Below are 16,135 nucleotides of genomic sequence, written 5' to 3'. Positions count from 1 at the left end.
GCTGGAGCTTGGCCAGAGGAGGCCACAAAGGTGATGAGGGAGATGGAGCCCCTCTGCTCTGGAACCAGGAGAGCTGGGGGTGCTCACCTGGAGAAGGCTCCAGGGAGAGCTCAGAGCCCTGCCAGGGCCTGAAGGGGCTCCAGGAGAGCTGGAGAGGGACTGGGGACAAGGCATGGAGGGACAGGACACAGGGAATGGCTCCCATGGCCAGAGGGCAGGGATGGATGCGATATAGGGAAGAAATGCCGCGGTTCACACACACGGAGCTGCACAGGAGGCAACAGCAGTGCTGTTTATCACTCTCATTTCCTTCTCAAAACACCTTGCAACAAACCTCCCAACAGCAATAACGTCTGTGACATTTGCAACGAATAAATATCGAAAATAATAAAGACTTATTTCAAACACTGCACTGATTTCCATGGAATCGCGGAGCGGCCTGAACTGGAAGGGACCTTCAGGGCCATTTAATTACAGCCCACGGGCAGCGACACCTTGGGCACAGAGCGGGCACATGCCCCATGCCAGGACACTGCCAGACGGGATTTTAGGGAAACATCAGAAACCAGGCTCCGCAGCGGGCCGGATTTAGGTTTTAAATGCTCTAAAACAGTAGAAACCCCTCACGTCTCTGCGCCGCCCCTCACGGCCGCATCGCCGAGCCCGGCTCCGCCCGCAGCGCTCGCTGGTTCCGGGGCGGGCCGGGCATGGCGCTGGCCGGGGACGAGCCCTTCGGCCCCTCGGTGCTGGGCACCAGGGAGCAGTGAGTGCCGGGGCACGGCCAGGGCACCGCGGGGCCCCGCGGGGGCGGGCACGGGCGGGACGGGGCGCGGAGCCGCCCGTGTGGGGAAGGCGGCGCGGGGAGGCGGAATGGAAGGTGTTTAAGGCGCCCTCTCGACACGAGCTCCGGTTTATGTGTTGGTTAATTGTTTAGAGAACCCGTGATTCTGTAGAGTGTGGATTCTCTGCAGACAATCTGTGATTCTGTAGAGCTGCACAGAGCATAGAGCGTTCTCAGCCTTTCATGGAATCATGGAGTGGTTTGGGTTGGCAGGGACCTTAAATCCCACCCAGTGCCACCCCTGCCATGGCAGGGACACCTTCTGCTATTCCAGGGTTCTCCAAGCCCCAGCCTGGCCTTGGGCACTGCCAGGGATCCAGGGGCAGCCCCAGCTGCTCTGGGCACCCTGTGTCCACCCTCACAGGGAACAATTCCTTCCAAATATCCATCAAAATCTACCCACTTTCAGCTTAAAGCTATTCCCTGCATCCTGTCCCTCCATCCCTTGTCCCCCGTCCTCTCCAGCTCTCCTGGAGTCCTTTAGGCACTGGAAGGGGCTCTGAGGTCTCCCTGGAGCTTTTTCTCCAGGTGAATCCTCCCACCGCTCTCCCAGCCTGGCTCCAGGCTTTGGAGCATCTCCAGGCATTCCCTGGACTCTCTCCCACATGTTCATGCTCTTCTTATGCCAAGGACCAATGCCTCACCACCCTCACAGTCAATTTCCTCCAAATATCTAACCTAAATCTATCTTTCAATTTTTCTTCCCATCCCTTTTAATCTAAATATTTCTTGGTATTAATTATGATATCCTCTCCTTTCTCCCCTCCCAACTCCAGCTGGGATGCTGCCTACGAAAGAGAGCTGCAAACTTTTCAAGACATTGGAGATACCGGGGAAATCTGGTAAACCAAATAACTTCTGCAGAGTGTTTCTGTCGTTTCTTTACCGTAAAACACATTGCAAAACCTCAGACAGCAATTCAACGAGTTGGTGACAAAATGATGGGGAGTTTTACCATTGAAACCAGCAGTTCCTCTCTGGCCCGATTTCACAGTGAAGATTGCTCAGCTGCACTTGGACAAGTGTCATTACACAGAAATTGAGCTGGTAATTGAGGTGTATATTACTGGCAAATGTGCTTTTTATCCCTGAGCTCAGGTTTAACTACACGAGTTGCCCTTGCTGCTTCCTTTTTTAATGTATGGATGTTTTCACCTGCCAGAGTTGGTCTTTCAGTGAATTTTAAGGCTGCAGGATTAATTTTCGTCTGAACAAAACAAACATGAAATATCAGCTATGGCAGCTTTTACTTCAGTAACAGCAAAAAGGGCTTTGCAAAAGCCGGAGAGAGTGAGTGATGAAATAAACTTGCTGTACCTTTTGCACATTTTTCTTCTGGTTTAATTACCTGAGCCCTTGTTTTTTCCAGGTTTGGAGAAGAAAGCATGGCACGCATAATCAGGTGGCTGGAAAAGCACAAGGTCCCCCTTGACAGCTCTGTGCTTGACATTGGGACTGGGAACGGTGTTTTACTGGTTGAATTGGTTGGTATTTTGCAAAGTTTGTGCATTCTTTATACAGAATCAGAGCAGTTTAAATACAGTTCTCACAAGTGGCAGTGGTAGTCACAGGGAGATGTAACCTGTGTGAAACACCAAAAGTGTCAATACTTCGGGCTTCAAAATTGGAAGTATTTTTCTAAATCAATCAGCCTGAGCATCCCTTGTTTTAACTTTTCTTCCTGTTTCCCCACATTTAAAACTGCATTTCTTCCCACTGTTGTTTAAACTCCCCCAGATAAGGAAATTAGGTTGATTAATTCACAAAGTACCCTCATGTACAAAACCAGACTCTTTCTCTGCACTCAGTTCTGATAATAACACTCATAATTGATACAGAAAAGTAGGTAAACCCAAGGGATTTTATGTAAATAACTTAAAAAGTTGTTAGCACTTTTTTTAAAGTGTTAACACTTCTTTAAAGAAGTGTCCATTTCTGTCAGGGTGGGAAATCTGATCAGGTGTGTTCTGATGTTTCTGTTGTGCAAAATATGTTAATGAACTCCAGGTTTGTTTTTTTTCCTGGTTTTGATTGATTTTTTTTGGTGTAATACTGCAGGGGAGTTGGTAAAAAAAGGAGCTGTCACATTGTCACAGTTTCTGTTGTTTTGCATTCCCCTTTGGATCCATTAGTTCCTGTAGGAATTGGAAAGACTGAAAGTCAAAGTCTAGTTTGAAATGGAATTTTTTTTTAACATGGACTTTGATTTTAGAAGATTTTAAAGCCTTTATGGAGACTGGCTGCTACACCACAGCAGAGGATAATTTATGTCACCAAAAGCAGAAATTGCTCATTTCACTAAGATAAATTATCCTGATAATGGTAATTGTTGAGAGCAGTGATAACTTTATCATGGTTGAAGTACCCAACAGAAAAATCTTATTTGTAAGACTTCCATTTTATACTGACTCCACTTGCAAATGGGAAACTGATTTTTCATACTGTAATGGGAAAATGACAGCCTGATAGCTTTTAAAAACTATTAACTCCTGTGAGAGCACCCTCCTCCCCTACATTAAGCACCTCACAGTACTGTGGTTTCTTTCATAGGAAGTTGTCAGTCCAGTTCCCTCTTGAAAAGTGGCTTCAAAATTACCTTGTTTATTTTTGCTGAGTAATTCAGCATCTCACTTGCTTAGTTGATGTCAAAGGAATTTTTTGTGTGTTAGCTGCAAGGCTTGGAAATCAAGTTGGAATTCTTTTGGCAGCTACCACAGGACTGTTCTGCCACTGGAGTTGGACTCCATCATGGGGTAGAAATGGCAATACTGGGAAAAGCTCAGTCATAGAGGACATTAGTAGCAGCTCTCTGCAAGGGAGCTGCTTGAGGGTACATGAGTATCACATAAGTGGCACCCCTTGCTGCTTTTATTATCCCTGTGAACTCCAGGGATCTGGAAGCTTGGATTCGTGACATAAGTCTTTTGCCTTCCAAAAATTCCAGCTCTTCTGAGGAAACCTTGCTGCCACAGAAAGCCCTGGCCTCCTCTTACTTTTATAAGTAATGTGGGAGCCACCAATATTGAAGATTGAATAATCTCTGAAGTGGGGATTGTTCACCAACTGGGGGTGTCAGCCCTAAACTCAGGGCAGAGCTGATGATGTTCCAAGCTCCTTCTGCTCTTCAATCTCCTGCTCCAAGCAGCAGCAGTGCTGTAAAATCCCCTCCAGGGCAGCAGGCCAGCTGCAGGGTGCAGCATGGTCACGTTTGGCACAAGTGAAGGATCCCTTCCTGTCACAGTCAGGCCCTACAGGTTCTGCAGCATTGAATGTTGTTTATCTCTAAGCCTTCCTTCTCTGCCCCCGAGACTAGAGGAGTGAATGGGAACTCCCTGAAGTGACTCAAGCCTTTCCTTTGCAAACAGAGGAGCTGTTGTGGGAACCACTCCTCCACCCCCAAACCTTCAGCACAGGCATCTGAGGAAGCCTGCTTTGCTCCGGGGAGGAACGTGGGCAGGAGCCTGAGCAATAAATGTTCTCCATCCCATGCAAACAACAGTGTCTTTGTGTTCAGCTGCAATTAGCCCTCAGTTCAGAACAGCTGGTGAGCACTGAGCTCAGGCCTGAGGGGCTGCTGCGAGGAGGAAGGACACTTGTGGAAACTCCTCATCTTTTTCCTGGCAATTGGGGTGTCAGCCTCTGGAACAGGCAGACAGGCAGCTGGTTGCTTAACAGCACTCCGTGTGTTTTTCCAAACCCCAGCCTCCTCCCTATCTCTGCTGTGACAGCCTGCAGCTGGCCAGAGGATCAGAGCTCTTCCATCAGGTTTGGATCTTGCCAGACACATGGGATACCCTGAGTTTATACCTTCTACCCCGAGCTGGTCCCTTCTGCCTCCACCTCAGAGCAAGGACTTGTGTCCCTGCTCCCCTCCCACGTGCCCAGCTCCAGCTGATGCCAGGAGCCCACCTGCTTTGCCAAAGGGCTGCTGGGATCTCACTGAGTTCCCTAAACTGAGTTATCCTTATCTCCAACAAACTTAGACTAACAAAGTCTCTGTGTGATATTATATGTGGTGCATAACCTGCCTGAAAATTGCTGATACAGACACCTGGCAGCATGTAAATAATTGTATTCAAATAGACATTAGCATGAATAATTAGAAAAATGTATGATTTTGCTGTGGATTTCTATCCTAGTGCATTGTATTGCATCTTGTGGCTCTTAAAATTTGGATTATAAACCAAATAATTGCTCAGTCTCCAAAGGTACATGTCAGAGAGGTGTTTTTTCCTTATTTTGAAGCATCTGTCTACATGTCATCACTGAAAATTCCTGATTTCTAAGTTACTTTTGGTGCAGATAAGAGAGCCTGTTCCACTCCAGGGTGTTACTTTTCCCAGTTGTGCTCAGTTTTCCACTTGACATAAACCAGCTTTCAGTCACCAGTCATTTTGGTGAGGTTTTATTGGCAGAATAAAATTATTTCAGCTCATTCAGCTATTGAGTTCTTGTAATGGTAACACGTATAAGAATGAGTAAAAGGTGAATTGTGTTTTTTTCCTGTTATTTAGAGGAGGAGAGATGAGATGGATTGTAGGTAAGGAATGTTCTGGCTGGATAAAAACAATTGCTAGCACACTGATTAAGATTCTCTGCTTTTGTCTAGGCAAAGTCTGGCTTCACGAATCTCACAGGGATTGATTATTCACCCTCTGCAATTCAGCTTTCAGAAAAAGTAAGGGAGAAAGAAGGGATGTCTAACATTAAATTAAAGGTAAGTCTTGAGAGAAAGGTAATTGAGGAAATAGAATGCAATTGAGCCCAGGATTAAACGAGCTAATTGATATTCAGATGTACTCATGAATGATGTCTTTTGAGATTCATTTGTGAGAGAACTCTACCCAGATAAATCTATTTATGGGAGGATTTTTGGTCTTTATTTGATTTTTGTTTGTAATAGTCATTAAGGCTCACAAGAGTTTCCCTGCTTGGAACAGGGTAGTGGTTTACCAAGTGGCAACTTCTGTATTTTAGCTGCTACATTCTGAATTTCAGACTTGAGGTAGAGGAAGAAACCCTGAAGTGATAGAATGCCCACCATTAGCTGAACAGCAGGAAGGTTGAGAGTCCTTGCTGGAGCAGGGGTAGGGGCGGATGACCTCCAAAGGCCCCTTCCATCCTCAGCCACGCTGGGATTTTGTGGCTGCCTGTCATTCTGAGCTCTCTGCTGTGCTGTTCTGCCCTCCTGCTCCCTACCTGTGTGATGTCTCTGCTCCTGTGTGTCAGCTGTAAAATCTCTTCATGGCAGGCTCTGGCTGTTCTCCTGCATTTGTGCAATGCCTGGCACATGGCAGGGATCAAAGTACAAATAATGTTTTAAAGAATGAGCTTCGAGTGTGTTAGTTTGAGCCTTAGATTACAGCAAATGGATCATCACACAGTGTGTGGAGAAGAAAGAAGCTGCTGTGGCACTGTGAGTTACCCCTCCCTGAGCACACCCATTGTCGGGATTGAAGCTTCGTATCCTAAAGTCTTGCTTTGCATTAAAGATTCAGGAGTAGAAGATTGTTCTCACAGCTGCACACTTCTGGTTTAGGTAGAAGACTTCCTGGCACCCTCAGCTGAGCTGTCAGGCTTTGACATTTGCATTGACAAGGGGACTTTTGATGCCATAAGCCTCGACCCCAGCGACGCGGTGGGGAAGCGGAAGCTGTACGTGGGATCCCTGGGCAGGGTGCTGAAACCAGAGGGCTTCTTCCTCATCACCTCTTGCAACTGGACCAAGGAGGAGCTGCTGAACCAGTTCAGAGAAGGTAGGCAGCTGAGCAGAGCCCTCTGCCAACGTGGGGCTGCTGAAGGAAGGGATGAGGGAATTTTAATGTGTGTGTTAGCATATTGACTTTCCCAGATCAGGATTAGAGGAGGTGAAGCGATTAGTGAATGCTCCAGCCTGTCCTCCCTCTGTTTTCCTCAGGAATTACTACTCCTGTGTTTGCCAGTGCCAAGGGAGGACAGGTTTCCTGACGCTTTGGAGGTTGGGAATTCAGTCTAATTACCCTGGGAAGGTGTGTGTGGCTGGCTGATACTTTTTGGGACCTTGATTACTAGACCCAGTTCATGCTTTGATTGCTCCGAAATTTGGGTAACATTGTTACCCATGTTTAGGGCAACTGGCAAGTCTGTGACCTTTTCTATCACTCTTGATCCATCGAGGAGGTTTTTTTACATGCCAGTCAGCTCCTGAATCTCATGCCTGAGGCTTGAAACTCAGTGTGGATCTGAAACAACCATCCCTTCTGGGGAACCAAAATTACTGGCAAGTTCTCATCTTTTCTGCCATTAATTTGTGCAAGTCAGCCAGCTAGGATTTTTATTATCCATGGAAGAGTTTCAGCTGTATAAAGCAGTGGTGCAGTGTAACAATACAGTCCTATAAACTCACAGATTAACTGACTTGCAAGTTTTCCAGACGAATAAAGAATGGTTTGCAAAGGGTTATCCAAGAGGCGAATAAAACAACTTCCTTCTAATAAAAGCATTTCAATTTCTGTCTGGCAGGATTTGATATTCTGGAGGAGCTGCCAACACCCAAGTTTTGCTTTGGAGGAAGAATTGGAAACAGTGTAACAGCATTGGTTTTCCAAAGGAAAAAAGTGAGGCCATCCATCTTGGACAAATTAGATTAGATGAGAAAAGTCTGAACTTTAAACCTGACAGAAAACCTCAGACACGTGTGTAAATAAATGCTTTTCGAGTGCACAGTAAAATACTATGTATGGAGCTCTGAGGGACTATAAAACATTGCCCTAGAAACATTTCAGCTTTGCATAATTTGCCCATAAATTGTGTCCTTGCTACAACCTCACTTGTTTCAGGGAAGCTGCAAGTTTGCAGGAGAGAGGAAAATCAGATGTGCTAAATACAGAGACCAATATAACTGAATGGTATTTGTGTTTGAAACATAAAGATTATCTGATATTTCATTTCTGTGCTGGTAAGTAGAGGTAAAGGTATCCTACAAAGCAAAATTCTCATTTCTCTGTTGTGCAGTGGAATAGGGAACAAGCTTTTGCAGTGTAAGTGCTGGATCTTTAATGAACACTGGGGTAGCTGCTAGGGAGGGAAATGAATACAAAATCCACAGCACTTTCAAAAAAGGACCAGTTGGTACTTTAAATTCAGATTTTCTGAGGTTCTCAGACTTAGCATAATTGTATCTCCTCTGAAGTAGCTCAGCTCTTTTCCCACAGAGGGAGTGTTTTAAGTCTCCCTTTCCTGAGTGTGTTCATGCCTGGTCAGTTCCTTTCCCTGATCTCATGAATACATAAAGGTGTGATGTTGCAGCCTCTGGTGTGTGGCATATGCCTCCTTCATTATTAACCTGCTATATGGGAATGTCTTTAGAGCCACAATGACAAGAAGTTTTCCAGTGAATTTCTCAGGGTGGATTTTAACTGCATAAATCCAAAAGAATTCAAAGCATAATTATCCATTCCTTCTTCTTTTTTTTTTTTGTATGTATTTTATAAACTTCTCTGTGCAATCCTTTTGCTCAATTTTGTTGCCTTCATTTCTTCTGTTTTGTAATCTCAGAATATTGCTGTTGCTTGAAAGGCAGGAAAATGAGATTTCTTCATGCCTCGACAAACACATTTGCAGGTGACAATAAACTTGTTCTCTCAAACATCAAGGAGGCCCTCTTAGGCAATCAGGTTTTGTTTCACAGGCAAGGTCATGTTTGCTTATCAGGGAATTGCTTCTCCTGCTTTCCATGCTTCTCCTCGTTCCCAGGGCTCAGGAGATCTTTAAGGGTCAGTAAATACTTCCAGTCCTTTCCCAGGATAGGAATCAGGGCATTCTTTTGCACAGTGGTGAGTCCTCCTCTGTGATCCATCTGTTGATGTTTTCAAGATAGGAATCTTACTGCTGCATCTTTTTTTGCAAAATGAAATATATTCAACTGGGAGAATGGTTTATCAGCAGTGCTGAAAAAATTCAGTCCATGAATAATTCTTTGCATATTTGGTCAGACTTGGTTCTAAGCTGAGTGCCAAAACCAAGGGCTTGTTACCATTTGGTGTAGCCCTGTGTTCTGCCCCTGCCCAGCAGCCAGCTGGAGTGCTAGGAAATGTAACTGGGAATCCCAGCAGGGAATTTTTTTAGCATGGTAGCACAAAGGATTCAAAGTACACTACTGATAACAGCCTCAGTAAAAAGCCTGTGACATTTTTGGCATCAGGTAGAGTTAATACAAGAAAATTTTAATTTTCAAGGACTCTGGCAAGATGTGTTTTGGGCATCTGTTTTATTCTCATCTGTAATTTTTGCTAATGAAGGCATGATGTGTATTTAATCATGGGATGAAAATAAAATCAGGACTGTCATGGATTTTCTTTTAATCAATTAGTTGGAATTTAATCGTAGATTCCCACTCCACAAGATATGGAAGGGTCAGGGCAAGGATTGTTTTCTCCTCTTCACAGAATTGATTATTATTACTTTTTGTTCCCTGGGTAGTATTTTTATATAACTTGTAAAGCTAAAATATAAGCTTCTTAAAATTGCCTGAAAATAAGGATTTCTGCATCTGATCTGTAGTTTGCATATTCCTTCAGTCCCAAGCACTTCCAGGTGTCACCAGAGAGCAGAAAAATGCTTGTAAAACATGTTTTAGGAGCTTTATTTTAAGGCAACAGTAACCGAAAGCTTACTGTTTAAAATCTGCTCTGTTGGAAACCTGGCATTTTCTGGATAATGGAGTCTAGGAAGCTGCTCACATCCTGACTTAGGCAGTGGGATATTTTTGACTACGAGGATTTGGAAATTACTTGTCCAAGACTGTCCTTGATTTGGGGCAGTTCATGTTGGTGTGATCTCTAAATGTTTATGCATTTAAATTGAAAAACTTGGAAAAAGAGGCAGAAGGATAAGCAGTGATTTAGGAGGAGCAAGTCTTTGCTGGAAGCTGGGGGAGTGCTCCATGAAGGTTCCTGAAGGCTGGAATCTTCATGACTTCCCAGCTGTGGGACTCTTGGTTCCAGCTGCAACCCCACACTAAATGCAGGAGAATAAATGCAGCATTTGAAACACGTTTCACTCCTATTGTTTTGCTATCTGAAAACTCTGTCTGTGATTTCACTGTCAAATGTGAGGTTTGTGGGTAGTAAAATGAGCATCTTCCATGGATCCCAGAGGTGGCTGAGCCCACAGGCTGTTCCTGCAGGATTGAGTTTAGGCTGGATGATGCTGCAGAGCTGGCAAACCTTCCTGGAATGGTTTTGCATAGAACGTGGGCAGAACAGAAAGGGTTTGTGTTCCCTGCTTCATTGACAGCATGCTGAAGGATGAAATTCTCTCAGGACTGACCTTTTATTCCTGGCAGATTGAGGATGGCTTTTAGTGCCTGAGCCCAAACAAAGCACCTCCACCAACATCTGTGCCTGATGCAGCTCAAACCTGGCTCCTGATGCCTCCTATTGCCAAGAAAACTGTGTTTAGGGATTCTCTTTTGAGGCATTGAATTCATTGCAGGGCTTGTGTTACTGAAAGAGCTTGCAGCATTTTACGCTGGAATTTTATGGGGCTTATCACAGAACTGAACTGTCAGGATGAAATATCTGAGAGAGGTGAACAAGCGATGTTAATGAAATAATTATTGATTTGAGATGTCTCTTCTAGGAGAGCTTCTACACATGGGACTCTGCTAGAGTGTCAGGTAAATGGGTTCTCAAGACAGAAAGCCTTTGCCCTTTCAGCATCACAGTACTTTCTTGAAATAAGTACTTCTATAATCATTTTTATAGGGATTAAAAAATGAGAAATACCAGACAAGAAAATCATGGCACAACTGAATGAACACAGAAAATTCAGAGGGAAGGGAAGGATAATGTTTCCTTGTTTCTTGACTTCCCTTTTGGTGACCAGCTTGTTATCTGCAAGAGAGGCATGTTCATTTGATGGTCCTTAAGGAGCAGGAATAGTCATAGAATTCCAGAATGATTTGGGTTGGTTTGGACTTTAAAAACCATCTCGTTCCAACCTTCTGCCATGGGCAGGGACACCTTCCACTAAACCAAGTTACTCCAAACCCTCCCAGCCTGCCCTGCAGTGCTGTCCACAGGCTGTTTTTCTAAAGGTTCATTTTTCTTTTTTGAAGGCTTAGGAGAGTTGAAATGAATATTCTGTTCTTGAAACTCAGTATAATTTTGTGATGTAACATGAAGAATTTCTGGGAGCTACAACTGTTTTTTAAGAGCTGTTGGGTTACATCAGAAACACCAACAGAATTATGACAGCTGCTTTTCCAGACAGGGCCAGCAGTGATGCAGCATGTGATTACAGGCTCTCTGTCCCATCAGGAGAATATTCCTGCAAATGATTATTGAGAGCATCGTTGCAAAGCATTACTGAGGCTGAAATGGCTGTTTGCATTATGGGCTCACCTTCTTGAATTCAAACCCACTGTTGCAACACCATTTCTGAAATCTGGGAAGAGCCAGCTGCCTTGATTGTATCATTTGAGGTATTTAATACCTATAACAAAGGAGATTTGGGGTTGTGGGGTTGTTTGTTTGTTTGTTTGTTTACTTTGTACTTTTCCAACCAATGTTAAAAAGGAACCTTCAGATATTTGAGGTTTTAAACCTGCAGTTGCTGTTTACAGCAGAGCTCATTATACCTGGGTGAGGAAGTGCATGTCCCACCACACAGATCTCAGGTGTGATTCTCTGGAGAGCAAACAATGTTCTCTCATACAGTTTCTATCAGAATTATTTCAGTTCTTCACGGCTGTGAAATCTATGAGCCCAAAGAGTCAAATGAATGGGCAAATAGGGGATGAACTGAAATCCCTCACTCAGAACCACTGGGTTTGTACCCAGGAGTGCAGGTGAGGCCAGGTGTGCAGGGCACAGCAAGCAGATACCTCCAAAGCTGCACAGCTGAGCTGACACAGCCTCTTTGGAGTTATTTTTATGTAAGGACAAGTTCTTGAATAGCTTTTCTGGTGCATTAGGCACAGCATGCTTCTCTTCATCGCTGACAGTGGCTTCCATGTATTTCTACATTCCAGGAATGCACTGGCAGCACTGTAGCCATTGTGAGGAAAATCTGCCTGTGCATATACTCTGCTGTGTCTGTTCTGCTGTGAGCCAGGGTGCCTGCTATAAGGCTGCCAAACTTTGTGTTATTTCATACCAGACAAAATCTTTAAGCGTGGTATTTAGCAACATACAGCAAAATTTTCAGTGTTTTGGCACTGAGATTGCTTCCCTGATCTTAGCATGCTGAGAGGCGCAGAACATGGCTTGCTGCAACAATAACTGCTTCATTTTATAGGCCCTCCAAGCATTTTAAAGTATGGAATCATCTCCTGTAAAATACATGGAGAGCACAAAGAAAATAATTGGGCCAGGGCTTTGCAAAGCCGTGTGGAGATCTGCCTTTGAATTCCTGTTGCTTGCTGCCTTTTCTGGGATGAGAGGAGGGGGAGGCTGCCCTGCCCAGCGTTACCTGCTCGGGCTGAATGGGTGGTGCAAGGCTCTATCCCATGCTTTGGCTGCAAGTAGGTTGAGCATGACCTAAACCTTGTGGTAGCAGCTAAATTGAGGAGCAATTAATGGCTACCAAGGGCTTTCAGTGAAAGGGGATGAGGTGTTATAGCCTCCAGACAAAGGAGGAAAAGGAACGCTGGCCTGTTTTGTTTAACACAAATAAGGGAAAAGCCAACCTGAGGCTCAATTTCCATTTGTTAGGTAACAGTACAGCTTGAAATGAGCCCATTTCTCTGTTACTGGAAATTAAGCTGAGTGCTGTCAGGCAAACCAGCTGCTGCCAGGTAACACATAAATTCTGGGTAATCACAAGTGAGCCCGTGCTGGAGAACCAGAGCTAACAGAGCCCAGTGAGGGAACAGACACAAACCTCAGCACAGTCACTGCAGCAGCCAGGTGTGCATGGGCAGTGCCATGTGTCAAGTAAAGGTGAGGAGACTGTGCTTATATAAAGAAATTTTAGCTGTTGATAGGGCTGAGAACTGAAATTCAAGCAGAAGGATCTTCCACCCCAGTTTTCAGTAGTAATTAGCCTTGCTGGCTGCTGCCCTACCCCAGGGCTCCTTAGCTCCATGGGTGCTGCACTGCTCCTTATCCAAGGCAGGGTGATGCTTTGGGGCATGTCTGCAGCTGCCTCGGGCTTTGTGGATGATGGGCAAATAACTCTGGGCTTAACTTAAACCGATTCAGACCCAAATGTGGCTGAGAAAGGGATGAGCACATTCAGGCTCCCATATGTGTTTCATGGCCTATTTATTTTATCCATCAACGTTTCCATTGCTCCCAGTCTGGGGCACCCAGATCAGGTGTCACACCCTCTGCCAAGGCAGGGAGGGAGGCAGCAAACACAAAGCTGTTGCATGTGTGCAGCAAATGGCCTGTGACACAAAAAAGGGATTTTAAAGTTTGGTGGAAATCCCATCGTATGCCAAATGTAGTCAGAACTACACTCCTCATCTGAGCCCTCTGCAGAGCAATATTTCACCTGTTTAGGGCATCTGTGATTCAGGTACTTCCTGCCACAGAGCACATTGATCATATTACAGACATGTGCTCATTCCCTGGACGTGAAATATTTATTAAAAATGCTTCTGCTTGCTGCAGTAAGGATTTTGTGGATTTGAGGATTTCCCCTGAAACTGAAGGGTGTTCCTGGAGACCTTTGGTGTAGCCAACATGTCTTGTAAGTATGTGGCTCCCAGCACAGCTGGGACATCAGCCTGTGCCTGGGACACTGACTCTCTGGCCCCTTACCTGTGTTCTTTGCCTGGCAGGAGAAGCAGAAGGATAGACCCATAAATAACTGGGATGGCTCAGGTGCTCAGAGGACATCACAGAGTCCTTGTGAAAGGCACAAACTTCTGAAATTATTGGTAACCTTGGTGCATATGACATGAATAGCAACAAACTGGAGAGACAGCGAAGCGTTGGAAAGGCTGCATGGAAAGAAGGCTGTAACTGCAGCCAGATCCTGTGTACAGGGAGTGAGGGAAATGCTGTCTATCCACAGGGCTTAGCACTGCTACATTGACATATCTTAATGGTTTGGACCCCAGAATCGCTTCAGAAGGACCGTGGGGATCATTAGATTTTTCCTATCCATGGTTTCCATCCCCATCAGGAAAGCTCCCAGTCAGTGGGTGGCAAAGGCACTGACATCTGAGACAAAACCACAAATTAAATCAGCTCACAAATGAACTGAATGAATTTTCTGTCCATGAGGACTAAACTGTCTTGGCCAGTTCTTTAAATTTGAAAGTTATTTCTTTTCTTTTTCCTCCTTCTGACAAAGGGAAAAAACACTGTCCGGAGCAAGGGCCTATGGGCAGCCAGTTACTTGAACAATATTACTGAAAACACTGTCTGTGCAAAACAGGTTTGTGCTTCAGCAACAGGCTTTCACACGTGCTGGGAATTCTCCACAGCCAGCTCATCTGTTGGGAAGCAGAGAGGATGAGAGGCAGAAATGCTGGGTTTGGAGCGAGCTGCAGAAGCAGACAGAAAACAACTTTCTGCTTGAGTCTTGGAGCCCAAGGCTGCCACGGGAATGGATTCAATTACGCTCTGAGCTTTATTGCTGAAATATTCCACTGGGAAACCATAAAAAAACATTTTCAGACTTGATTCCCGAAGTTCTGGAAAAGGAGTTAGCAAGTGTTTTATTGCTACCAGTCTCAACACGTGATAAGAAAAGCAAATACTGAGTGGGATGGAGGAACATGATGCAAAAACCCCGTCACATCATCAAACCCTTCTCCCTGTTCATCACCCACTCAGACTGGCCACTCCTGCTTAATTTTATGTGTACTGAGCACGGAGCCACTTTTGTTGAGATCAGCCCTCACTGTGTTGGTGGCAGCTGCTCCTTTGTTAAGTATCTGCCCGCTACTTCTGCTTGCTTCCCTCTTACTTCCTCCCTGCATTAAATACTAAGTGACAAGTCTTCCTCGACAGGAATTTGTTGTCCTGGGCTGTGCACAGCAGGGCAGGACACCCGGAGCACTGCTGAGCTCACAGCTACAGCTTCTCTTGCCACTCATGCCTTTACTTGTCCCTTACTTGTCCCTGCATGCCATCGCCAGCACTGTGCCCGGCCATCCAGCCGGGTGGAGGAAATTCAGCCCCAGATTCATTCCTGATGGCATCTGTGTTGTCTGCTCACATGTGTTTAAGATTAATGTGTGGGCTCTGTTTTGTAATGAGCCCTAAATCTTCCTTTTAGCTGTCATGTAGTTTCCTTGTTCGCTCGTTACGCTCGCTCTCGGGAGGAGCCCGCACGCTGTGCCTGCTGCAGCCTGGCTGCATGGAAAATGTCACCGAGAGCTCAGTGCTGCTGAAGGCCATTCCCACGTGAAGCCGAGCAGATGGACCTCTCAGTACTGCAGGGGACTCACGGTCCCTTCCTAAACAGGCTTCTGGGGAACTGGAGAGGGACTTGGGACAAGGGGCTGGACTGACAGGACAAGGGGGAACAGCTTCAAACTGACAGAGGGCAGCGTTGCTCGGGATATTGGGAAGGAATTGTTCCCTGTGAGGGTGGGCAGGCCCTGGCACAGGGTGCCCAGAGAAGCTGTGGCTGTCCCTGGATCCCTGGCAGTGCCCAAGGCCAGGTGGGATGGGGCTTGGAGCAGCCTGGGATAGTGGAAGGCATCCCTGCCCCATGGCAGGGATGTGGAACTACACGATCTTCAAAGGTCTTTTCCAACCCAAACCAGTCATTGATTCTATGAAAAACTGAGAAAAATTCAGGAGCGGGGTTTTTATTCTCTGCTGCGTGCAGGGGCACTTGGTGTCCATACGGGATATGCCAAAACTTCAGCGCTACTTCTGGCGGGGACCCTTCAATGAGCTGCTGGGCAGTGCGGTTCTGCTGCTCCTCCCCGGGCCGGCCGTGCCACCAGGAGTCACTCTCGGCCTCCGAACGGGCGGCGGAGCCCCAGGCGAGCCGCGCCCGCAGCATCCCGGGCTGCGGGGCCGTGTGCGGCCGCTGCCGGCTCCAGCCCGCGGCTCCCCCCGGGCAGCGCCTCGCCGCTGCCTGAATCCCCCTTTTTTATTATTTTCGGACTTTCCCCCCCATCCCACACGCCCTTTCTGGCGATGTTGAACCCCGGGGATGCCCACTCGGGGCAGCAGCCGCGGGTCTCCCCCGCCTCCCCCGGCAGCGAGCGCTCCGGTGCGCGGCTCCCCGGGGCGGGCGCTCCGCAGGTGCGGGCCGGGCTCTGCCGGCGCTGGCTCCGCTCAGGAAGTGACAAGCACATTTCCTCCTCCTCCTCCTCCTCCTCCTTCTCCTCCAGGAGCT

General features: G+C 46.3%; 1 protein-coding gene across 2 annotated transcripts; it reads left to right on the top strand.

Annotated features, from left to right (window-relative positions):
• The first annotated feature begins 679 nt into the window (after nt 1-679).
• EEF1AKMT2 (EEF1A lysine methyltransferase 2) lies at nt 680-9,172 on the top strand. 2 transcript variants are annotated; one of them, XM_039731444.1, is made up of 6 exons: nt 680-763; nt 1,618-1,888; nt 2,211-2,325; nt 5,451-5,558; nt 6,381-6,597; nt 7,343-9,172. In XM_039731444.1, the coding sequence occupies exons 3-6, from the start codon at nt 2,227-2,229 to the stop codon at nt 7,468-7,470; spliced, it is 552 nt and encodes a 183-aa protein (XP_039587378.1). In that variant the 5' UTR covers nt 680-763; nt 1,618-1,888; nt 2,211-2,226; the 3' UTR covers nt 7,471-9,172. The 2 variants fall into 2 exon arrangements, with proteins under 2 accessions (XP_039587378.1, XP_039587376.1); XM_039731442.1 differs by having other exon boundaries at nt 681-763; nt 1,618-1,683.
• The last annotated feature ends 6,963 nt before the right edge of the window (nt 9,173-16,135 follow it).

The sequence above is a fragment of the Passer montanus genome, unplaced genomic scaffold (genome assembly GCF_014805655.1).
Source record: "Passer montanus isolate IOZ18808 unplaced genomic scaffold, ASM1480565v1 scaffold77, whole genome shotgun sequence".
NCBI lineage: Eukaryota > Metazoa > Chordata > Aves > Passeriformes > Passeridae > Passer > Passer montanus.
Note: the sequence above shows the minus strand (reverse complement) of the source record. Positions and strands in the feature narration are given on the sequence as shown.